We start from the raw sequence: 24,955 nt of genomic DNA, 5'->3' as shown, positions 1-24,955 counted from the left end.
TGCCTGTGTAGAATTACGGCGAGCGCGCGTGCGTGTATGTGTGTAAATTTTGTCCTTGCTGCGCGCGACCGTTCGGTTGCCTGGGTCAACACATGAAGGACTTTAATATCAACACTGCACAAAGTACACACAGCGCTTACCGTAAATAAAACGGTTCCCGCTGTTTGTGTGTGCGCGCGCGTGTGTATCATTGGCGTATCCGCGCGACACCCCTCTCTCCACCTCCCGACGTCACCGCTCTCCATCACTCGTTAAGGGCTCCGGCTACAACCAGCGCTCACACAGACGTACGCGCGCGCACAGCCGCTAGCCAGCAGGCTAACTACCGTTTCCTCTTTCCCTACCGGCGGTGCGGTCGTTGCGTTCAAACTGTGTTTTCCCGGTGTTGTTATGTGAAGACGTGACTCTCGTCGAATAACGGAGAATATTTATCTGCATCTCTTCCTCGGCTGACCGGGAGCCGCCATGGAATGCCGCGTCCTGTCCATACAGAGCCATGTAGTCCGGGGATATGTGGGCAACAAGAGCGCCTCTTTCCCGTTACAGGTAAATACAATTTGCATGCACCCGTTTTCGGACAACGAGCGACCAGACGCTCGTTATCGGACACGACCCTGTCTGACGTGTTTCACTGCCCTTTGCCAACAAAATCCGACTGCGGCACTCTTATCAGCGCCAAACAGGAACGTGTAAATGGCTAATTAGATGGTGGAAAGTTAGTACAGTCTTGGATGCGTTTATTTACGGCTCCGGTTAGTTGTAATTTCCCAGCTGTGAGAGTGAAAAGCGGACATAATCGACGGCGATGTTAGATGTGCAACGAGAATCTAAAAATAACTGTGTAGTAGCCCAGATATTGAGGGACAGCCGCGACGACAGGTGTCGTGCATAATACCCCCCCAAACCTGTGCATCCTTATCAGAGATGGGAATGTTAATCAGCAGAGGTGTTTTTTTCTACTAGCGTCTTCGTTATTTGCACATTTAGCCACCAAATGAAGAGGAAAGTCGTTATCTGCTAGAGAAATTGCGGCGCGACACATGTCATTGAGGGTGTCCGATAATGGAGCAAGGTGTTCTTCATCATAATCCGTGGAGAGAAAACACGAGGCTGTAGAGCAAGCGTATTCAAGCCGTATAAAAACGTGTAGCCTACCAGTACTTTTTGAATGAATCATCCAACAGTGATTAACAGCCTGAGGATTTGCATACAAAACCAGTGCAGTTATAATATGTCCTATTATTGTCATTACAAAACAAATATCGCAGTGAAAAAACCCTTAAACTATACCCTGCTTTACTACAATTTTAAAGTCTTCCTTGTGAATTGGATTGCACCCCCTGACATTAGATTTCCTTAAGGAAAGCAAGTGTGAATATTGAACCAGAATTAAAATAAAGAAATGATTGGGCATGATTTTCAAGCCCTTTATATATTGATATAGCTAAAAGTCATAATCAAAGTATTAATCTGACTGAAGTAATGCTATAGAAGTTTTTGATCAAAATAAAACTTAAGTAACAGGACTCCTTGTGCAGAATAGCATACGATACATTAGTGCATCTGCTGGGTACCTTTTCTATAATAATACTGCATAATATACCTTTATATTTCTAGTTACAATTCTGGAACATAATAGGTAACCAAAGCTTTAATATAAATGATGCAGAGTATCATTTGTAAAATTTGAAGTAGTAGAAGTAGAAAGACCAACAACACCACAGAACAAACCCCAAATGATGTGCAAGAACTTGGTGACAATGGGAACAAAGAACTCCCATTTACCAGGAAAATACCTCCCGCAGAAATTGGCTCAGGAACTGGAAACAAACAAAAGTGTTTGTCTCCTGAATCCAAACTGGAAGCTGCTTCCACAGGAGAGGGTCCTGATCGCTCAAGGCTCTGCCTTCCATTCAACTTTTGGAAACTGTAGGAACTGCAAATAAGCCTGCAGTCTGGAAAGAGGCTGATATTGGAGAAATATGGCCTCTATTTGAGATCAAGGCTTTTCAGGGAGAACTTGATAATTAATAATTACAATAGGTCAAAGTAGAGGTAATGAGTTTCATCAATACGAAGAAGGCAAATGAAAGAAGGCAGTCATAGCTATTAGCTGCACCACATCTCATCATTCACAGTAATACTGAAAATTTTATTTATCAGTGGTACCCTGATATAACACAAGACAAGCGCACACATGTCTGAAACTGAGAGCAATTTAGTAAAAGGATAGTTATAATAACAACAGTTATTACACAGTTGGAAAGACACTTGGAGCTGTACTCCAAGTGTCAGGAAGAGCAAAATGGATGTAATTTACTGATGTGGTTACATGGTGTGGCAAAGTAGGGCTTTAGGAAGCTGGTTGAAAAGCTTGACCCAAGATACATCATCCCGGGTAGAATATATATTTCATTTTAGTTTTATTAGGGACAAGCTATTAATTCAAAATCTCTGTTCACCTGAGTGTGTAACAGGTGAAAGAAAAATGCTTATTGCTGATACATTTAGGTTGTTAAATTACAATCATCTACCTGATGAAGGTCAACTGGACTGGAACCTTGTAGTTTAATAAATGTATTGGTGGTAAGCGACACCATGAGTGGGAACTGCATTTAATTGTTTTGGTGAAATGTTTTTATGTGACATTACGGTGTAGCTGCTGAAGACTTATGAGGGTGAGGTACTTTTTTATTAAATTAAACAGTTGTGTTATACTTTTACTTAAAAGTCAGAGAGTTTTTATATTAGCAGAAATACTGTTATCACAGATTTGCTAAAAATTGTAAGATAATTTTGTACTTGATGGCCATACCTGGTTAGACACCATGATTCTGTGATTCCATGATTTTTAGGGCTAACTATGATAGTAATTGCTAAGTAGTTTATTAACGTACCACACAAAAGAATTGAGCATAAGTACTACGTTACATCCCACCAGTAGTCCTATCACCATCATTGAATAGTGTTAAGTATTAACAGTACTCAAGCCCAATAGGGAGGTAAAAGGAAGCTGGAAGTTGTCTTAATCACAAAGTGTTGCACTAATGATAAAGGCTGTAGAGCAACTTATTTAACAGTGGGAACAACTTTGCTGTGACAGAGTTTTGTCTGATAACAAACCACATGCTGTTTAATAAATGTAAAATGAAAGTTTAATGCAGCAGTATCTTGTACTTAAGATGTTTTGAAGAAAAAAAAAAACTAGGCAGATTAATAGCCTGTAACTCAGAAAGTCTTCGTACTGTGAAGGTAATTTTTTTTGTAATGGTCTTTGGATATCATATGATATATAACATTTGTTAGCTGATCATAACAAATGTTCAGCTGGTTCTGAATTGCTCAGGTCTGACTTTTTTTTTTTCCAGATTCATAAAATGAAAATCATTTCATTACGCATTATAATGTGGCTGCCTCATCACAACATTGGAAAGATGTTGGTTGGTTTGGTGTCCTCGTAGCATTTTGTTAGAGTTATTTATCTAACTAGGATTTCAAGTATGTTAATTTCTTTCCAACTTTACTTCTTCAGAAGTTAAGAAATGCCATTGTACAATTTTCTTGTCAGCTTCCCTGCTTCTTGTGAACTTGGCATTTTTTTATCTTAAATTTGCCTTTTTGTACATCTGCCATTTTTTCTTTTTTCCTAAGACATTTTCTTCTTTTGTTTCACATAATGCACCGTTTGAATCTAGAGTCTAAAGTTGGCCCTTTATAGTTAATTTGATATGTGAGACCTAGAGACCTAGTGTTCTTGCCATCAACTGACAGTGAAAATCTTTTCCTTTAGGATCTCTGATGTTTACAGTATATCACCTTTATTTACTGTATAGCACATTTAAACCAGGACATAGGATGATGCAGACGGATTGCTTTGAGCCTGTGATTATCTTGATTACACTGAGGATGGTTATAATTTTAGTGTGCCAGTAGTGATGCAGTCAGTAGTGGTAGTGAGGCTTTATCGGCCAACAGTACAGTACATCACCCTGAAAGACTGGAGCTTGTTGTAAGAAGGTTCAGGTTTATTTTTAGCTTGCAGTACCCCAGGGTGAATTTTGCGGTTATCCAATGACTTGTAGGCTTTGATGCATGTCACCAGAGTCCAGTAGAGACACTAATGTTCAACTACTACGCCTGGTTAAGCCTGTTTATACAAGGCTAATACTAAAGCAGTCTTAACTAGTGCAATGTAAAGTGTACTGTAAAAAATTGTCATTATGGCTGCTTATAGCTTAGGTGAATAGGATCACTGACACTTGTCCCTAAGTTTTCAAGACTGATGTCTTGGATTCATGATAAATATCTGAATAGGTAACAAATTTGCTGGGTTGTAGGTTGTTTTTTTTTCTTCAGTTTCTCCTTAATATTATTTCATAATACAACGGTAATGCAGCCTTAGCTGAGATGCTCAGATCCCTCTCTTTAGCCACCTCCATCAGCTCATTTGGGGGGAATACCAAGGCATTCCTTGACCAGCTGAAAGATATGCTCGCTGTGCCCGGAGTCTACCCTGGTGCTTCCTGACAGGGCATGCTTGGAACACCTCAGCCCAGGAGGCATCCTAGTCAGATACCTGAACCACCTCACCTGTCTGTTTTTGTGATTGGAGCATTACTTTCCCCTTTTGAATTGCCTGAAACCAACTTAAACTCTTTCATGGCCACACAAAGATCCTCCCACATGCATGTTTTTGCTTCAGCTGCTGTCAGAGCCACACTCTTGGCTTGCTGGTATCTGTCAGCTACCTCTGATATACCTCAGGGTAACCAAGCCCAGTACAACTCGTTCTTGAGCATGATGGATCCTTTCACCATCTGGTTTAGGGACTATCTCAATAACAGGCATCCACTACTTTATGGCTGCAGTTCTGTGCAGTTGCCTCGGCAGGAGAGGTACAAAATATGGTCTATGCAGTCTCAATGTCTCTGATATTCATTGTAATGCCTTTTGAAGTTCTGCTGAAGGTGGGAATTGAAGATTTTGTGGACCAGCGCCTCTACCTCTGCTGGATTCTCTCAGTGCACCTGCACAATAGGTTTAGGTTTGGGTGCACCAGGGCTGTCCACTATCCTCCTCTGCCACCTGATCCAACTCACCAGGTGGTGATCAGTTAACCGCTTAGCATCTCTCTTCACCCGAGTGTCTGAGACATATGGTCCCAGATCTGATGAAACAATTACAAAATTGATATTGTTCTGCAATGCAGAGTGTCCTGGTGCAATAATTAACACGCTCATGCTTGAACATGGTGTCCATTATGAATACACTGATAAGCCTCGCTAAGAGAGCCAGCATTTGTGTTAGAATATCAAGAGTCTGCAAGAACATACATTTTCTAGGAGCTGCTCATGGTGCCAGTGTGTATAATGAGTGTGTCTGGATGGTGATTGCGGCAGACAGACTGTGTGAATGAACCACCGCTGATGCTTGTGGACATAAGCAAAAATTAATTAATTAAAAAAAGGGCAGTGTGTTAAATTTAGACTTCAATGGAAAACCCACAGGTCAATGAAGGAGAAAGTCTCACCATGCACAGTAACAACCATGATTCAGCTGGTGTCACAGATCAGAGAGAAGAAGATGATGATGGTGATGAGGATGATGTCAGCGAGCGTGCCGGGCATCCCTCTCTCTTCTGTCACGACGGAGAATCTGTGGCATGTCAGCAGCCGGGAGACGGCAACATGAGAAAGCAGGGCTCTGATTGGCTGCCACAGGATTCCTCCTAATGACGTCAGAAAAGATGGAGACAGGCTGCCTTAAAGTTAAAGCTTCAGCTTTCACATAGAAACAGCATTCAAGGGCACTGGCACCCTCCATAATATCAAATAGCGATTTTTTTTAACATTAAAAAATAATGAGTACATATAAATTTTATATCTTGATTTCTTTTAAGTGCCAGAAGTGGAAAGGAATAGTTCTTTCAAAAATAATGTACAGAGTAACTGCACAAGAGAAGAGTGTAGCAGTTAAAGTGGAATAAGTGATCCTTATTATAAAACTTTTAAGTTATATCAGACTTTAGTGACATGCACCCACAGGTATGGGCATTTCCAAATAGGGGAGAAAAGCTGACTTTTATTTCTCCCTCTGTTATATAAATCAAACTGAACTGAACAGTCATTGCAGAAGGATGGTGCCAGCGAAGTCACGATGCAGTAAAATTAGCTGTTGTGTTGCCTCAGATGTGATGAGCCAGAAGTGCAACTCGTTAATTGAACTCGTCTTTCGTCAGCTGTGAAAGGGGCTTCCTCGCAGGGGGAATTTACCAAAAACCTTTTCTCCAAGAAGGCAAAATGTTTAATTTTTTTTAATCTGTTAAGATCCTCGCCTTGAGTGAAAGCTTTCCCGTCAGCAGCGGTGCAAACAGTCTGTCAGTGACTTGAGGCCCATGAATAGAGCACGGGAAGATGTGACCTAAATAACATATTCTTAGACCCACCCATGTACATCCGCTGTAAATACACGGTTTTGCATCAACGGCAAATTTGGATCCACGCTGAGGCAAAAGAACACGCTGCGATAAATATCAGTGACAGTTTGTGTAGTCACAGCAAAGAAACAGATGTTTCCAAACAGACGGGAGGTGATAGGCTGGAAGCTCAAAATCACTTCTGAATTGACTGAAATTTGAAAACTGAAGCTGAAAGAATTCCTAAATGGTAAAATCCAACCTCACCATGCATTTATTGATCACACCCACTACTACTATGAGTAACAACAGTCTTATATCTTGAATAGGATTGAAAGTAGCGTTATGCTCAAAGCTGCCATGTTTTTTTAGGTACATGCAGTCCAAAATGCTGCAAATGTTCTGCATATTATTTTACATTGATATTGAAACGTTAAAGTTATGGGGCAATTGTTTATTAATTTTCTTATAATGTATTTCACAAAATAGCAAACAACTTATTGTGAAAGTTACATAAAATGAATGAGTGTTTATCAGAACTGAAGCACAGACTTCTTGGACAGCATGTACTTTGCCGTAAACCAAAATACTAGTATGATATTTAGATTAAAAATATACAATAACAAGTCAAACAGCAGCAGTTGTTTGATTATAGAGAAACTGCAGTCGAATTTGCTTTGGTCAGTAATTACAATTTGGATTATTTTAACATTAAAAACTGTTTTTTAAGAGGGGGAAATAGAGTGTTTGGGGTAGGGGAGTCAGGGACATCCAGTAGGAAGTTAGTCCCAGACTAGCAGGTGTTTTCGTCTGTAAAGGCAACTACTGGCTCCAGGTAGAGAGACAGAGAGGGACACCAGGATGTCCAGACAACAGTGGGCTTGATCCCTTTTGGAAATCTGCTCTGTAGCTACACAGGGAGCAATTTTCATTGCCACATTTAGCCATTTACCTCGCTTTATTTAGGAAATTTGTATTAAATATTTTGGCAAGGCAACGATCACTTGAGGTTTAAAGTGTAACGTGATCACTGACAGTCCTGTAAGTTAGGACAACAGAAGACTCTCCTTGAAGGATAATGCAAATATTAATATATGAAAAAAAGTCATAATTCATTCAGTTCTGTGTGCACAGGAGTGTAATGTGACTGCAGTGAATTGTTCTGCATGTTAATCGTGTTTTCTGAATGCTTCACGCTGCTGAAATAAATACAGTGTCCCACCTTTCAGAAACCCGTACAAGGTCAAAGTTAATATCTACACTGTGTTCCTGGGTGGGTGGAGGGGCTCTTCTCTGAAAGAGGATTCTTGTATCTCAAAGTCACAGTCAGTTGAAAAGAACAAAGACCTCATTCACTCTGCCAGCTTTAGCTCAATTAAAATAAAGACATTCAGATAACAATTAACTCAGCACGTGGATGAGCCATGTGTGGGTGTCTCTCTCTCTCTCTCTGGGGTAATTTATAAAAACAAATCTGTTAAGAAACACAGAGAGAGTGAGGACACCACGAGCTGTTTCTTGCAGATCTGTGTGCAGACTTCAGCAGAAGTTACATTTAGACGATGCCTGTATGTCCATCAAGGTTAAATGAAGTCTAACAGAGTGTTTCTTTTTCCCTCCATTGCAGTTTGACTTTTTCATGTTCAACTTTACAGTATTAAAGTATTTTCAGCTCATTATTTTGCAGCTTTACTATGTTGATTTTATATCACAAACACAAAACAAAGGCACTGAGGCTATCTAGTTAGCTACAACTGAACCGCCAAAGTCAACCTGAGAAGGACTGTTCTTTAGTGAGCCTTTGCATTAAAAATGACAAATGACTATCCTCTCTTTGAGGTTGACTTGACACAATGGAGAAGTAACACATTATACATTAAACTCAATCAAACTGTTCACCCAGAAACCAATGTGTCTGCCCTTCTGTTCTTGTTCTGCTTTCATGAAGAAAATTAACTTGGTTAAGTCATCACAGATAATTTCTCCCACTGCTCAAAGGTGGGCAATTACTGCTTTGCCGCAACCAATAAACCCTTACTTGTGGAGAAAACTCAGATTAAATATTTTAATATGCAAACCAAACATGGTGATGGAATCATGGCGATGTAATGACCATATTTCTAAATCTTTTTAATAATTGTTCTAGTACACTGCCAGTCTGTCGCAGGGCTAACACAGACTGACAAACAGCCATTCACACTCACATTCAGACCTATGACCAATTTAGAATCACCAATTAACCTAACCCCCCCTAACGGCATATCTTTGGACCGTGAGAGAAGCCAGAATACATGCAAACTCTGCACAGTAAGGCCCCAGCTAGATCAGGACCTTCTTGCTGTTAGGCAACAAAGCTAACCACTGGGCATCACTGTGCTGCCCGAGGGTCCAACTCCTCCACAATGAAAGCATCAATATTCCAGCAACGTTCCAGTTAAGACATAATGCTCTCGGTCTTTGAAAAGATGAAAGCTTTGTTAGGAATAAGTATATCTCGCTAATGTCATAACCTGGTGCCTCACACATCATCACCAGTGAACTCCTTGTGGTACCTGAGACACACCAGCAGCCTGAGACTACAGAATGAAGTCTTTAAAACACAGCCGAGCTGTAAAAGTGTGTTCTCCTGATATCTTCTGACAACTGTTTTCTTTCTGTGTCTTCTGTTTTCAGCTTTTAGGGTTTGAGGTGGACTCAATCAACTCCGTCCAGTTCTCCAACCATACAGGTCAGGCCACTGACTTAGCCTGTGTATCTCTCAGTTCGTGCGTGCCTGCTTTGTGTGGGTGTGTGTGAGTCAGTCGGTTCCCTCGGTGTCGTGATGAGGTGTTGGCGAGTGTTAACAGACATGGTTCCCTTCGAGGCAGCGACCGTGCCGAGGCTGACGACTCGACAGATAAATGAGTTTCTGTGGAGGTCAGCGGCTGCATGCTCAGACACCAGAACAGCTTGGAAACACAGATATAGCTGCAGGGAGATGAACGCCATTCACATTTTATACAAGCTCCATCTCTGTCTCTCTCTTATTGGACATGATGCTGCTGATCTGGTGCCATCTCTATTCTCTTTAAGAAGAATCATCTAAAGATCCCATTTCATGAAAAATTCATTTTTATACTTTTATGAGATTTTTTTAATATGAGCCGTGAAAATCTGAAGTTGCTTAATTGGCTCTCCAGTAAAACTGTTTTGTTTTTTTACATCCTTAAGCTTATTAGCTGTATGTTAAGGGGTTAAATAATTATGAAAGTTTATTGATGACTGTCAAAGTTTAAAATCTAATCAGTATAATTGAAAGAGATGTGTAAAATTTCTGCAAAGGCGTACTTGTGACAGAACTAATTTGATTTGAAGGAACTTGTATGATTGCAGTGATGATGCATCTTGTTACAGAGATGATGCAGACATCGCCTCTGGGCTGTCTGCATCATCTCTCTGTCACATTTAGCCATAATATTTGGATCTGATTGCCAGACGTGAGTGAATAATCTGCACCGTGTCTCCTTTGTCGCACTGATGTGTGGCCCCACTTCATGGAATCCAAGCTAACTGAACCTGAAGAATGAATCAGCTGTGAAAACAAACATATTTGTCCAGCTGTTGCTTGTTGCTTCATAGTGGAGTCAAGAAATAGTAGATCATAACAAAGGTTTGATTTTGTTTGTGGGTGGTAAACTAATTTATCTGCATATCTGATTTCATGTGACCTAAAAGACAGTGCGACCCCCTCGTGTTATGGTTTAATGCAAGTGATCCGATTCCATACGGTTACTGCTGACTTAGCTGTAAGCTGAAAGTCTGATTGACGAGTGAACTGCTTTGAAGTCAGCCTCAGATTGTTTTGTACGGAGTTGTTATCGACACAGATAATAGTGAGCTTAAAAACAGTGAAAGTGACCTGTGGTGATGTTGCAGACTGAGGCTAAACATAATTGTAGGAGTTTTTGTAGGATAAGTGTCTTGTGGGCGAGCCTGGAGCTTAAATGTAGCAGCAGCAGATGGTGGTATTTATATTTGCCTGTTGCAGCCTTTTTCAGTATTTTCAACTACTGCCTAGGTCACGTTTCATGACAGATATGTGAGCTTTAAAGAAAGTTTATGTACCTGAGAGGTTAGATTCAACTTAACTAGGCTTTCTTTGTGTTAGCTGGTTCAAGAAAACCCCAAACCCGCTGAGATTGATCTTTGTAAATAGCTATTTAATGTCTATCTTCTGTTTCTTTACCTTTTTCTGTGTCCTGCTTTTGGGTCCTATTGGTGCATATATAGTGAAATCTCACAGTGAAAAATTTGAAGCCTTTTTTGGGTTTAATTTAGATAACTATCACTTATAGCTCACGAAAATCAGAAATCCGGTTTCTCTTTAGAATATTTCATAGGACATACAAAAAATAATTTACAAAAGAGAAATGTCCAACTTCTGAATAGTATGTTCTCTTATGCACTCAGTACAGGCTGGAGCTCCTTTACCGTGAATTACTGAATCAGTGTCACCTTTTTCATTATCACTTTCCGGATGACATTGGATAGTTTTGCAGGAAAAGTTGAGCCAACTCCAGAATTTTCCTCGCAGTCCTTCTGAAATTAGTTTTTTCTTGCATTTCTTGTCTTAGAGAATTACTGGAGTTCAATTTAAACCCTTGGGGACGAGTTAAAGCCAGGAGTGAGTAATCTAATCACAGGTTGTAAGCTCACTGTTATTATCAATCCACTTGCAGAGTAGACAGTGATACAGCTGAGGACGGTGTGTTGTGGAGAAGAGAAGAAAAAGTCCTCACATCAATTGTGGGATTCTGTTTGAGTGACCTTAACGCAGAAATGCCTCAGACTTTAATCAGATCTTACATTTGCAATTTCTCAGAGGAGAGTGTGTAATTTGGTGTGACATATTGAAGAAGACGTTTTCATCTGAAAAGGGAGAGAAGAGCGGCTGGGGAGAGGGGCAGAGAAGGTGAACAGAGAGGAAAAAAACTGGAGAGAGGAGAGAAAATGAATCAAAGAGAGAGATGATGGAGAGAGAGAGAGACGCTGGGAGCGGCCATGCGACGCAGCAGTAAACAGCAGCGGGCGTTGGGAAATTGCGACAGCAGCGTGCGATGACGTCAGAAGCAGCTCTTATCTGAAGGCCTGCCTTCATTTTGCCCTCCCTCTCACGCACACACCACTCTGACTGCTCATCTCTTTTCTTAGCCCCCTTTGGCTTTCTCCTGGCTTGTTGCTTAGCAACCAGAACCCCCACCACAACCACGTGACCTGGCTGTGACTCACCTGGAGCTACGACGTCACCAGCTTGCAGCAAACCTGTCATATGCAGACAGACACCCTCCACACTGGCTTATATGCTTGTGGCCACTTCACATACATGCACACCTCTATACAGTATTCAGCACATGCTGAGGCAACACACAAACACTGTGTGTGTGTGCGTGTGTGTGTGTGTGTAGTGGAGCATGTACGTCTTTGTCCTGCTGCTAGCCTCCACTCTGTCCCTGTCTAACCAGATACTGTGTCTGCAGGTATCAGGTCTGCTGTGTGTTTGTGTGTGTGTCTCTGTGTGTGCGTGCATGTATGTGTGTGCGTTCTTCATGCAATCAGATTCAAATTTTGGGTTGTGGGGTAAAGACATGTCTGGGGCACAAAGACCTTCTCAGGAATTTATGATCAGGGTGTTTGTCTTATCCTTTGGATGATGTTTGCAAGGTTTAATTGAAATGAGATATTAAATGTAAAATCTTGATATGTCAGTGAATAAGATGTGATATAATGAAACATTAGATATTATGAAATGTGGGTAGAAAAGTTATCCTGTGTGTGAACCCTGAAAAAGACTGAGGGCATAGACACAGACAGGAAGGGAGGAATAATAGGGAACAGCCTAAGCAAACATTAAAAAATACAAATAATAAAGGAGGAAAGAAAACCACACGAGGGTCTGACCTTCAGAATAAAACAGGAAGTAAACTGAAAGAGGGACTGGAGCAAACTCACACAGAGAGAGGCTCGACTAATTAAAGTATCATTGTACAGTTTTCTAATCACATCACGTCATGTTTGATTCTCATTTAAACTTTCTTTGATTTACTTGTTGTGAATTGGTTGAAAAGCTCACATTTCCCTGCAGGAGAAGTGTGTTTTACCCACTGGTCTCTTCACAGCAAACACAGTAACATCTCTCCTGTGCTTTCTGAAGGATATTCTCACTGGAAAGGTCAGGTCTTGACAGCAGATGAGCTTCACGTTCTTTATGAGGGGATCAAACTGAACAACGTGCACCACTATGACTATGTTTTAACAGGTGGGTGTCCTACTTTTTCACTTGTACCGCTGCTCAAAATGCAGATATCTGGACAGTTTAATTTAGTTTAATCAGAGTTGAGTTTTAGATCCCCCTGAGGTTAAATTTAAATAAGTTCCTTGCAGTCTTCTTACTTTTTTTTTAGCATCATGTACTTGTGTGCCAAATGTAGATAACACATGTTATCTACATTTATCAAAGCAGTAGATCAATTTTGACCACGGGAATAAAAAAGAGATAATAAGTCACAATTTTCTTCTGTAAAAACTTTTTAAGTTAAATCTGAGAATCTGTTTGGATTTAAGTAAGTTTAAGTTCAACTGGGTGCCATTATTGAGATACAGAGCAGTTTAAGTTTAAACAGTTTTTAACAGAAATCAAAAAGTATAGTTAGTTATGAATCTTTTCATACACGGCCTATAATAATTTCTCTGCTCTGTCTCTTCCTTGTGTGTGTGTGTGTGTGTGTGATGTCTGCAGGGTACACCAGAGACACGTCCTTCTTGGAGATGGTGGTGGACATTGTTCAGGAGCTAAAGAGAGCCAACCCCAACCTGGTGTACGGTAAGCAAACACATGGTTTCACAGAGTGAGAAGGGCACAAGAATCACATTAAATGCAACAAAAGATCCACTGCTGTGACTGAGCATTTGGCTGCAATAAAGCTGTAACCTTTGTTACCTTTAGGAAATTCTTGCAGTTAGTAGAGCTGCTCAGTTATGGCAAAAACTGCAATCAGATTGTTTTGGTCATACTTTTAATTAATTTTAAGAAAAGTGTCTTTTTACTGGGGATTTCAACTTAAACTTAAGTAAATAATTCAAATGAAAAACAGGTTTCTTTTAGAGTGGTAGATGTGGTGGAGGACAGAGTGGGAGGGACAAAAACAACCGCAGCGTCCTTCCACAGGTCAGTCTCAGATTTATCAAGATGAGAGGTTTGGCTCCTGGGCTGAATGCTTTTACATTACAGGGAGTCATCCAAGCCTTCGTTATCAGAGTTTAAACACATTTTTGGTGAGGCAGCAAAGGCATTTATTATTTAACCAGCTTATTCAAAGTAGATCCACTTCACTCCAGGGATGACTCTGTAGCCTGAAGGATTTTTTTCTCATGTCACACCACTCAGTTTGACTCAAATCAAGACTGTTGCAGTTTTGCCTGTGGACACTGTAATAGTAGATATACAGTGAGACTTACTGCCTCTGCTCAAAATAATAAGCAAACATTGGGTTTTGCACAATGTGTTTACCTAAGCACTTATAGAAGATCCTCTGTTACATGCTGCTGCTGCTGCTGCGAGATGCTTTTGAATGTTGTCATACTTTAATAACATAGGAGAGCAGTGACTGTAAGACAGCATGGGTGTTTTATGGAAGTGAGAGTAATTGTATGCATGTTTCTGGCTGTATTACACATATTTATTTGTCATATCAGAACATTACTGGATGTTTAATCTCTGCCTTATTAGTTCATTATTTCATCAACATCTTCCCAGTAACAGGTTGTACATTTTTTACTGCAGTTAGAAACACATGGAAATATTTCAATGTGACTTTTTTGTGTGGAGAATGGGGATTGGATAAAAGTCTGATTGGATAAGTGGTTAAGAGGATGTATGGATGCATGGATTTATGGATGTTTGATCAGATCGGTTCCAGAGTTATAGCATAGTTACCTTTCAAGACCTGATGTCCAACTCCACCCTCAGAACTAAACTTACATTTTTGCCTTCACCACAGCAGAGGCTCCAATAATGAGAAAAAGTATTAAATTGGTCATTTCCTAAACTGATATGTAATAAACAGTATAGCCCAAAGCAGGGTCTCCAGGTCTTCTGTTTTAATACTTTAAAAATGGATAATAGGTTTTTCTGTCAGTCTCATTCCCAGCTTGGATGCGCTCATCTCCAAATCCACTTTCATGCCTCCCATCACTGCAGTGTGTTTATGTAATGCGCTGATTGCTGGTGTGCTCTCACTCTCAGTATCTTTTTGTCGTTTCAGTGTGTGACCCCGTCCTCGGAGATCATGGATCTATGGTGAGATTACTGATTATTCGTGTACCCTGTTGTATGTGTGTCCATGCTGATGTCTGTTGTTTTTAAGAAGGAATTTTGTGCCTTTCAGTTTTGTGTGGGTGGGATTTAGTGTGTGTGTGTGTGTGTGTGTGTTTATACAAATATATATATTTGTGTTCGTGTTCTGTGGGTGTGTTACAAGACTAATTTCTCATGACAGAGGGATTATTGTGATCTGACAGTATTACATATACACAGTGACTCACTCTGTGTGTATATATATCTACTGTGTGTGTGTGTCTATATTGTGTATGTATTACATTATGCGGACAGTTTGTGTTGATCATGTAAAAGCATGAAAACAAACATCAGAGAAAAGCTTTGTATTAACTCAGCCCACAGATGAAGTCCTCTGTGTTTGTGTGACTCTGTTTCCACAGTATGTTCCTCAGAATCTTTATCCCGTCTATAAGAACAAGGTGGTTCCTGTTGCTGACATCATCACTCCTAACCAGTTTGAGGCTGAGTAAGTAAAAGTGTTTTCAGTCTTGACAATTTGACGACTCTGTGACCATCTGTTCATTCACCTTCTGATTAGTAGACTAATATCACTGCATAACAAAGCCTTATATTATTGCCAGAGCTTAGTTTTATTTATGTGGTGCCAGTTCACAATGGTCATTGTCTCAATGTGCTTTATATTGCAAGGTAAAAACTAGATGTTGATCATATGGTCACCAATGAGCAGCCCTTGGTGACAGCAGGAAGGAAGAACTCCTTTTAAACAGGAAGTGAATGCATTACTTTAGTTCCCTAGTAAGAACATTCATTGACATGAATGCATTCCCGATCCTCTTACAGGTAAGTTTAATCATCACAGCTTAATTCCGAACCCTGATCCCCAAGTTAAGTTTAATCTGCAAAGTAATAATAATGTAATGTAATAATGTGAGCAAGTAGGTCTCATAAAGAGTGTTTTTATTTCATTTTATTTATTTATTGCCTGGTTTCCTGACAGTGACCGCTACATGTGAGCAGATGCAATCACACACACATTCTGTGAGTCCTTACAACGGTCCTCTGCTCATGTCTGAGACAAACTCTCTCTGAATGGTTTTGTAGCTGTTCTGATTTTCTGAGTATATTGGTGCAAACGGCCTTTATGTAATGCCACTTATGTTACCTAATACTTCCATTTTGTGGTCCCAAAAATACATCTTTGCTCCCCTTGTATCCTCTCTTATCTTTCTTGTTAATTTTTCCTTCCACACTTTATGAGAATCTCTTTTATGTATTCTTAATTTAAGCACTGTAAATCCAAGATGACTTGAGTTCTTTGAAAATACATTATTTTAATCAGTTACTTATTTCCTCTCTAAATATTTCTTTATAAATAGTGGTTGTGTAAATAAAGATGGATCCTTTCTTCTGTCACTCCTCTTTACCCTGAGATCACACAGTGAGATTGCATCATTAGAGCTTTGCTGTTTTTGGAACAAGATTAAGTCTGATTCACGCTCCAGTTCAAAGGTTATACCAGCAGGAGAGCGCAGAATACAGTTAGCGCCATTCAAGTACAGTAATGATTGATTAAGTCGAAAATAATTTGTCAGCTCAGCAACAGAAGAAAAAAAATTCTGACAGTTGCTTTGATCTTTTTTTTGTAGTCTGTTCAAACTGTTTTAGTGGTCCATTATCTGTAGGTCATGGACCACGAGATGGACCCAGGCAGAGTGATTAGTGCATCCTGTAAAGCAGCATAATAGCCTAACAGCTAACATTAGGTACAGTTTTAGCTTGACGCTATATATAATGGTCTTTAAAATACACAATTCGAATAATTTGGAACTTGAAGCATTTTGATGGAAACTGCTAAATTGAACCTCTTGTCAGTCGGCCTGCTCGTGGAAAAGTAAAGATGGTGGTTGAAGCCCAGTCCTAATAGTTTGCATTATGTCATTCGCGTTCTGTTTGTTTTCTCATCACATTAATAAACATGAAACTATTTGAAAACCTTTTTGAATGTATATTAGTGTCTCTATAAGAAAACAATTTTCTGCACTAAGTCATTTAACGTGGTAAGATTTAAAGCCTTATTTTTACCTCCTTTATAGTTGTACGGACTCAGTGGACCTAACAGATGAAGCCATCAGATTCTTTGTTATAAATTCTTAAAAGTGTAACATCTGCTGCTTAGGTTTTAAATGACATTTTTATGATCTCCACAGTCACATGTGAAGGTTTTTTAACCCTTACAGCCTCTTTTTTGCAGTAATATTAAGCAGTTTAAGAATCTCACATCTGTCACAGCTTTATTGTGACGTTACTCCACCTGCTGGTTTGTCTGTATGCCTGCAGAATCAGACTGAATCAGGTTTTTCTGTTCATGAAAGAGTCGTGATTTAGTGTCTTCGGGGTCTTTGTTGCAACTATGTTTTCACACGTTATTTATTTTGCAGCTGTTGTGATTGTTTGCTTGTGTTTTAGATTATTGACGGGGAAAAACATCAGTACAGAGAAAGACGCTGTAGAGGTAACATATCTACTTATCCTGTTTTTCTTCTCTACATGAACATTAGTTCTTGCTGTAAAAGTAGAGTTTGTCTTTTTGCCTTTTCCAGCTTCATACTTCTGTATCTCATGTTCTGATTGTAGGTAATGGACCTCCTCCATGCGATGGGCCCAGACACAGTGGTTATTACGTCCTCTGATCTTCCCTCTAGACTGGGAGACCGCTTCCTGGTGTCATTGGGCAGCCAGCGTCATGGTAGGCGACAGGATTAGGAATGTAGTTTGACATTAATACAGGAATTTAACCTGTTGTGTGTCTGTTGTGCTGTTCAGTTCGTCCAGATGGCAGCAGGACAACACAGAGAGTGCGATTAGAAGTTCCCAAAGTGGATGCTGTCTTTGTAGGAACTGGAGACTTGTTTGCTGCTATGTTGCTAGCGTGGACACATCACTACCCCACTGACCTAAAGGTACACACTCACAAACAAACACAGAAAAACTGTTTGGAGCTCAGTCCAAAGTAACTGAAAGTTTGAGGAATAGGAACAGATTAAAAGACCTGCAGAGATTTGATGAATTAGTCCTCTGACTAAAATCAAGAGCAACGATTCTGGTTTTTGGGGCGATCGTGGCTCAAGAGTTGGCAGTTCGCCTTGTAATAGGAAGGTTGTCGGTTCGAGCCCCGGCTCCGACAGTCTTGGTTGTTGTGTCCTTGGGCAAGACACTTCACCCATTGCCTACTGGTGGTGGTCAGAGGGCCCGGTGGTGGTGTCTTACTACTGCTGCATATTACTGTGAAAACAAATCTTTGTATGCTGTTACAAAAACAATAAAAAGATTGTTTAAAAAAAGACTATAACATAAGCTCATGCAACAATAATGCTGTGTGAGAGGGGTAATCACATAAAAAACATAAAATTCAACCCCTTAGATTTGGCTTTCCTGTCAGGCACTGCTGCTAGTTTTAGATGACTCCCTGGAAGTCCCATTCACTTACACTGTGCCCTTTCTGATCTCACCCCAGAGAGCGAATGCTAACTTAATCCATGTGGTGGATACTCACTGGTGGTAAAAGCTAAACAGTTTTCAGCAGTTGGTGAGTCCAAACTTTCTAAGTCTGAAGGCTGAGCATCAGGGGGAGGAACGAGACTTCTACCTGATGCTTTTTCAGCACTCACTATGGTGCACTATGACCTCATCCTCCAGGGTCAGACGTCAGTCTGCTGTAATGTCTTGAGGCGTCTGAGGGAGAACATTAAGAGGAATTTATCTCAAATCTGGTGACACGTGTACAATTTTTGCTCACCAAACATGGTATGGTATTTCCACTTAATATGGTGGAAATACAGCTAAGTAAATAAAAGATAAGGTGACATATTTGAAGTCAGGAAGAAAAAAGATAAATTACTGTTTTTCTTTTCTTTTCTGTCTCTCAGACGGCCTGTGAGAAAACGTTTTCAGTGATGCATCACGTTATCCAGAGGACCATATCCTACGCTCATGGTGAGAATAACAGAACTAGTTATCAGCGCCTAAAGCTTTCCTTGTTTGAATTTCATGAACAAAAACACTAACAATTATGTGAAATCAGTTTAAACAGCGTCTTACTTTAGAGTTTCAAAAATTTTTAGGTGGTAAAAATAAAAACTAGCAGTAATATTTCTTACCTGCATGGGTCCTCACTACAGCAGCTCATTGATAAAGTCTGGATTTCTGCTCCTGTTGTTATCAGTTACTGGCTTCTCCTGCATAACTGCTTTTAAATGCGTTGCATGAATGGCAGTTTGTTCATGACACCTGTCTTCAGATTCCAAACTTTGCACAATCAAACTTTGCGGGTTAATTGAATTTTGTGTGACCCTTACCTGCCCCTCTCGCCCTCAGAGTTAGCAGGTCCTGGTCGGAGGCCCAGTCCGCCCCAGCTGGAGCTGCGGATGGTCCAAAGTAAAGCTGACATAGAAGATCCTGCCATAGTTACGGAGGCCACAGTCATATCCTAACATTGCCCACCCATAAGACTCATACTAACCTCTCCACCCATAAATCTCTCAGCTCCTGTATCTCGGTAAATCTCTCATTACTGTAAACCTTGACTGTCATTGCCTAACTTCAATAACTCATCATCCAGACTCCTTAAACACCTTAGTATTGTAAACCCTTTAGTCCTTTAACCCTTTGAAGTCCTCAGTGTCCTGATCCCTAACTTAACCCTTAACCCTGTTTTGGAACCAGAGCCATGGATAGACAGAAGGTTTGGTCAGGGTATCCGAGAGGACTTTGCAGCAGCTCTTTAGAAATTTTTAGGGCTCTCCGGATGACTCAGATAGGGAACTTCCACAAGCACAAAATGTCATATGTTAAGGTTAATGAGAGTGATGGCTTTAAAAAAAAATCATCCAGTATTCAATCACCTGCACGACAGTGGAATTGATTTGGAGCTGGTAAACTGAGATCTGGGCAAAATTCACAACTGTTATAGAAAACATGGGAGAGGTTTTGTCCTTGGAGTGCTGCTAGGATAAGTTAATAGTCTTACCTCTGGTTTAAAATAATATTTTACCTTTTTTAAGTTTCATAAGACTTATTAATAAGTCTTTTCAAAAAGTTCTCATGAATAACTTGATAACGATCTCGGGTTTAGTTTCTGTGGTTTCTCTTCAGTCTGGCCTGGTTTTTTTGCCCCTGTAGCCACACTGAATAGTGATGTCAGTGTATTTGGATGCACGTCAGTCTATTCACAGTGACCCAGCTGCTGAATAACAGCTCTCGCACAGAGTTAGACTGTATTTGTGGTGTTAGTAAGGGTCATGTGTACGTGCAAATGTATGCACGTGCACATGAAAATAGGTGCACCCATGCTTTCTTAAAAAATAAAAAAAACAATAAAGAATGCAAACATTTTCATGGTAAATAGCAATAATCAGCTGCATCTACAGGCCATCCTTGTTCTGCTCTGCAGTGAGCTCAGCGTAGGAGCAGTAGAAACAGTTCTCCACCTGCTGCAGGTTCTGATTATTTATTAAAAATTATTTAATTAGGAAATGATGTGAGAGTATCTGAGTTTACTGGGACTAGATGGCTACATAAACCTTTCCCAACAAGTAAAGACATGTAAACTCCACAAACTCCTGCATGGAGTCAACTCCAGGTCCCTCTTGATGTGAGAAAACAGTGTTGCCAAGGATACGGCAGACCTCTGGGTCGAAGCTGATTTTCAGAGCAGAACAAGAATTACTGTCAACAGCTGACTTGGAGTACGCGTGACTGTGGGACGAGATCTTTTTGGTGGATGTAGTTGAGTAATGGAACGTATGAACCTACATGGAACACATCACGGATCCTGGATCTGGCGAGTAAGCCGGCTGATAGAGGAAGAAAGGCTTAGAGGGTCAGGGTTAGGAGTGACTTACCTTTCATCCAAAGAGCGAGGCAGTTGTCCACGGATAAAAATTGAAAAATGAGTTGCAAATTATAACCGGGCAGGCCGCCCAACTAAAGTCTCTTTGTGGAACCACTGAACAAGTTCTCCAAAACTCTACCTCAAAATTATTAAACTTGCCTACTTTATTGCTCTATTACTGCCACCCTGTTAAACTGGCATATTCTGTTTATTTCTGACAGTGTTGCACTCTAGAAGTGGTTCTCCACACCTGACGCCAAGTTGCAAGACTCTAAAGATCAAACACTGTTTTTCTATGGCTCTGCCCACCACTCTTTTAATCCCTTACCCGTCTTACAGCAGTGATGTAATGGTGACCAAGTTTAACCCCTGAGATCTCTTGAAAAATATGAGAAAACAAACAAAAAAAAAAAACGCACAATGTATAGATGTTGTACTATAACTGTATTGGACCATCTGTATGATATCTTCTATCTGATCTGTCTATTGGACCATTGTGTTGATGCTACTGTACTATAGACTACACGCACTACAATATCACTCAAACAGGAGACGTCCGGGTTGGTTGTGGCACTCGCAGACGCTTCAGTGCCTCTAGTTGTTGTCACCTGATAGTAACTGTCTAAAAATCATAGTGTATAGTTGAACCTTTTTCATCTTAGCACAACATGAAAAAAATGGGCAACCCGAGCTGCCTGAGCTGTCCCCAGCTGATTGTAGACCACTCAGAAATTGGCCACCTCAGTGCCAGAACCAACCCACGTCACGCCGGACGGCTGCCGGCCCAGCTCTCGCCCAGAACTCTATATCTGAAAGTTGAGTCACTGAATTTACTGGAAGCCTCGAGTAGTATCGATAACATCTACAAGCTCTGTAAACTTTTATTTTTAAAAATGAGCTTTTGATTCCCATCACACTCCACTGTGGTCTCTGTCACGTCTTAATCTGTACCAGAAACCTGAATTAGTCTGTGCATGTGCGTACGAGTTCCTATTACCTTTACGTTCAAAAGTAGTCATTAGGTGTGTTATGTAGAAATAGTTCTGTTTGTTGTGGGTGCAGTAAAAGTAGGTCGAATTTCAACCAAATGCTGTGAGTTGAATCTTGAAACGAAAGATTAGTTTTGCACTAAACTAATACAGTTAAGTCGTTAGTACAGCTTAATCTGTTCAAACAGTTTCAGTTAAATCATCATCTTACAAATGTCACAATATAAACAATTTTCCAGAGCCAAAAGTGATTAACAATAAATGCGCCCCAAAAATGCCTCTCTAATTTTTAGTTGCACAAAAAGACGATAATGGGATATAAAGTCAAATGTCAGGGTTTCAAAATCACAGTATCATCTTTTGAATTACATTAATATTTTATAACCAAAACCAAAACCAGTGGTGGTATTATAACCTGTAGCTTTTCCACAGTGGAACGTGATGGGAAGGGTGAGAGGAGAGCAAATGGCGACAGTGGTCATGAGCTGGTTTCAAACCAATGATGTCGCAAGAACTTGGGATGTGCCTTAGCCCACTGCGCTACAAGGGCACCACAAGAAAGGAGATTTCAGTTTTAAATTACCTCCAGAATCTTTTTTTCTCCTCAATTTTGGAAAGTGCAACCAAATATTCAGAGGCTTAAAAAAAAAGAAAAAAAAAACAGCCAGAAGCCGTCAGTGATCCACCTGAGCTGGATGTAAGGTTCTGGGCAAGTCAGTGTATTTCTGTACTGCTGTTGTTTCTCTATGGACTGTACTGTGATACTGCCTTAGGAATCTAACATCATAATACCACAATACTACTCACAGAGAGGAGGAGGGGAGGGAAGGAAACATGAGATGTCTTAAATGTAGGTAAATGTATGTTTATCTTGTTTATAGGGGTGCAAGGGGCGGAATTATTGTCTGGTTTACAAAATTGCAGAAAATTGACTCTAAATCGCTTTTAATTCCAACTAAAAAAATGAAACCCAAAAAATATAAAATTCAGTAAATATTTATAAAACAGTATTTTTTTTTCTTGGTGAATGACTAATTTGAAATTGCAGCGTGGGTCAGATTTATTAATAATGATCCAAAACTAGACAGAAGTTAGAAAAAAACAACTGAATGAAAGTCACTTTATGATGTCATGGAGCTCCGTGTGTATGCGCACTGCTGAGAGAATGAATGCAGAGACTTTGTGAGCTTTGCAGTTTGCATTATAAAGCAGTCAGTGATTTACCTGCCTGCGAACCTCAGCACAAAACAGTTTTGTTCACAACTTCTAGATCTCCACCTGCACCAATTGCGTACGCATCGTAACGTCTTCCCCTCCAAAAAACGCAACATTCCCTGTGAGATTTGTCAAAACCCCACAAGGAATAGGTACAAAATAAAACATACAAACAGTTAATTAACCGTTTGCAGTTAATTAAAACTCAGATTGTTAATAAATCTGGCCCTAATTGATTTATCATTTGGGAACTGCAGTGATGTACACTTGTGCTCAGAGGTAATCTGAATGCACCTCTTGGACAAATAGGTGGGAAAAACGATCTCATTTGTAAAACACTTTTGTACCAGTACAGTTATATTGTGTCACTGTAGCGCTGATTGTCATATCAGTAACAGACTTAAGGAGTCTGTGCATTTTGCCAACCGTCTTTCAGCTCTGCTAACAAACCCGACCGCTGTAACACTGGATCTAAACGCATCCACCTGTTGTGTCTTTGCTCGTGGGAGAGTGTGTGTATGTGTGTGTAAATGTCGTTTATGGTAACAGGGTTTCGTGTGTATGTGTGTCTGCGCATGTAAAAATGAAAGAGCAAATACATGGAAAGAAAATCTGCCAAATGTTGTGGGATGAAGAGGAGGGGGAGGTTAAAAAAGAAAAGGAACGCTTTGGTTAAGATGAGGGGGGGAGGAGAGGTGTGTTCAAGAGGACAATCACTCCCTTAACCCCAGCTGGACATTTAGAGGACTGCTCGGAGAGGGAACTGAATCCTAAATGTTCCCTTGATGCCTCACTTTGCTTCTTCTTCCTTTACATCCTCCAAACCTGTGCAAACCCCTGCAGTGCCAGTTCTTCTAGTATTGCTAGTTTTTAAACCTTAGCCTTGCCGTGTGCGTGTTCGTTAGATGGTTAAACTGTACTTTCACTGTTTCTGCTGTCACTGCTTTGTCACGCTGCTGTTCCCTGTTCTCAACGTGCCTCAGTGTCCATGTTGTTGCTGTCTGTCCTGCTCACGCTGCTTTCAGTGAGTCCAACTGCTTCAGATTCCTCCGTTGAATTTTGACTTGGTTAAAAAAACAAAAGACGCAGGTTTGGTCTCTGGCTGCTTGTTCATGGTAACTACAGGGGTTGAATTTTGTAGGCAGCAGGTGTTGCTAATCTTTTGAGGTTTTTAGAGTTTTGAGGGGTTTTTGTTCACTGAATCTGGTTATTATCATTAAAAACTAATTGCTAGATTTTAGATTTTTTTTTTAAATGTTAGTTTGTGTTGAAATACACCATTTTATGTGTTTTAGATGGAGGGGTGATGTAGCCAGTGAAGTCTCGAGTTTATTGAATTTAACTGACATGAGACCAAACTGGAGGCTCAGACCATCCAAAACATTGAGGTTTACACCTGCTACTGACATGCCTCTGTTTGTGGACCGTGTGTCACGTTTTTAAAGTTAACTGCAGATCAGACGGCCGGTGAGGATTCTGAATGTTTCACTGAAGTGAAACCCTGTGTGATTGGATCCTTTGCCTCTCTGGCTTACGTGGTCATGTGACTCATTCCTGCGTGGCTATCCATGCTCTCCCGTCCTCACACCCCAGCCTCCCCTCGTCCGTCTCTGTTTAGTTATGAATTGGCTGCCATTAAAAACTGCAACAGCCCACCTGCTTGTGCCACAGTGGTCCTCTCCTCCTCTACATCCACAGGTTCAACTCCACCATCTTTTTTTTTCCTTCTGTTCTCGGCGGCCAAAACAAAATGAGGAAATGTAATAATCATTGTTTGGTAACTGTTTTTAGTGCTATGTTTTTGGAGCGTTACGAGTATTTTCTAACATGTTACAATAAAAGATTGTAGTGTACAAATTCACATTTATAAATATATATATATATATAGATATATATGAGAAATGTATGTTCTAATGCAATAAAGAGAGATTAAGAATTACACGAGCTGGATCAGTCTCATTATTTACAATCTGTTTCTTCCTTAGATTTTATTGGACATACAAAATGAGGACATGCTTCTGTATTTTAATGAATTTTATTTTGACATTTATTTGTGTGATATGCAATACATCGAGTGACTTTGTGCTGTTTCAGTTGGTCTCCACACCTCA

General features: G+C 40.2%; 1 protein-coding gene across 1 annotated transcript; it reads left to right on the top strand.

Moving 5' to 3' along the window:
- The first annotated feature begins 83 nt into the window (after positions 1-83).
- Positions 84-23,409, top strand: pdxkb (pyridoxal (pyridoxine, vitamin B6) kinase b). The gene is made up of 11 exons (XM_040034056.1): positions 84-546; positions 9,089-9,143; positions 12,606-12,710; positions 13,191-13,274; positions 14,716-14,750; positions 15,170-15,255; positions 17,217-17,262; positions 17,385-17,496; positions 17,574-17,710; positions 18,677-18,743; positions 19,125-23,409. Exons 1-11 carry the CDS (start codon positions 466-468, stop codon positions 19,238-19,240), a joined length of 924 nt encoding a protein of 307 aa, XP_039889990.1. The 5' UTR covers positions 84-465; the 3' UTR covers positions 19,241-23,409.
- The last annotated feature ends 1,546 nt before the right edge of the window (positions 23,410-24,955 follow it).

This window comes from Simochromis diagramma, unplaced genomic scaffold, assembly GCF_900408965.1.
Source record: "Simochromis diagramma unplaced genomic scaffold, fSimDia1.1 OVJJ01000176.1, whole genome shotgun sequence".
Lineage (NCBI taxonomy): Eukaryota > Metazoa > Chordata > Actinopteri > Cichliformes > Cichlidae > Simochromis > Simochromis diagramma.
Note: the sequence above shows the minus strand (reverse complement) of the source record. Positions and strands in the feature narration are given on the sequence as shown.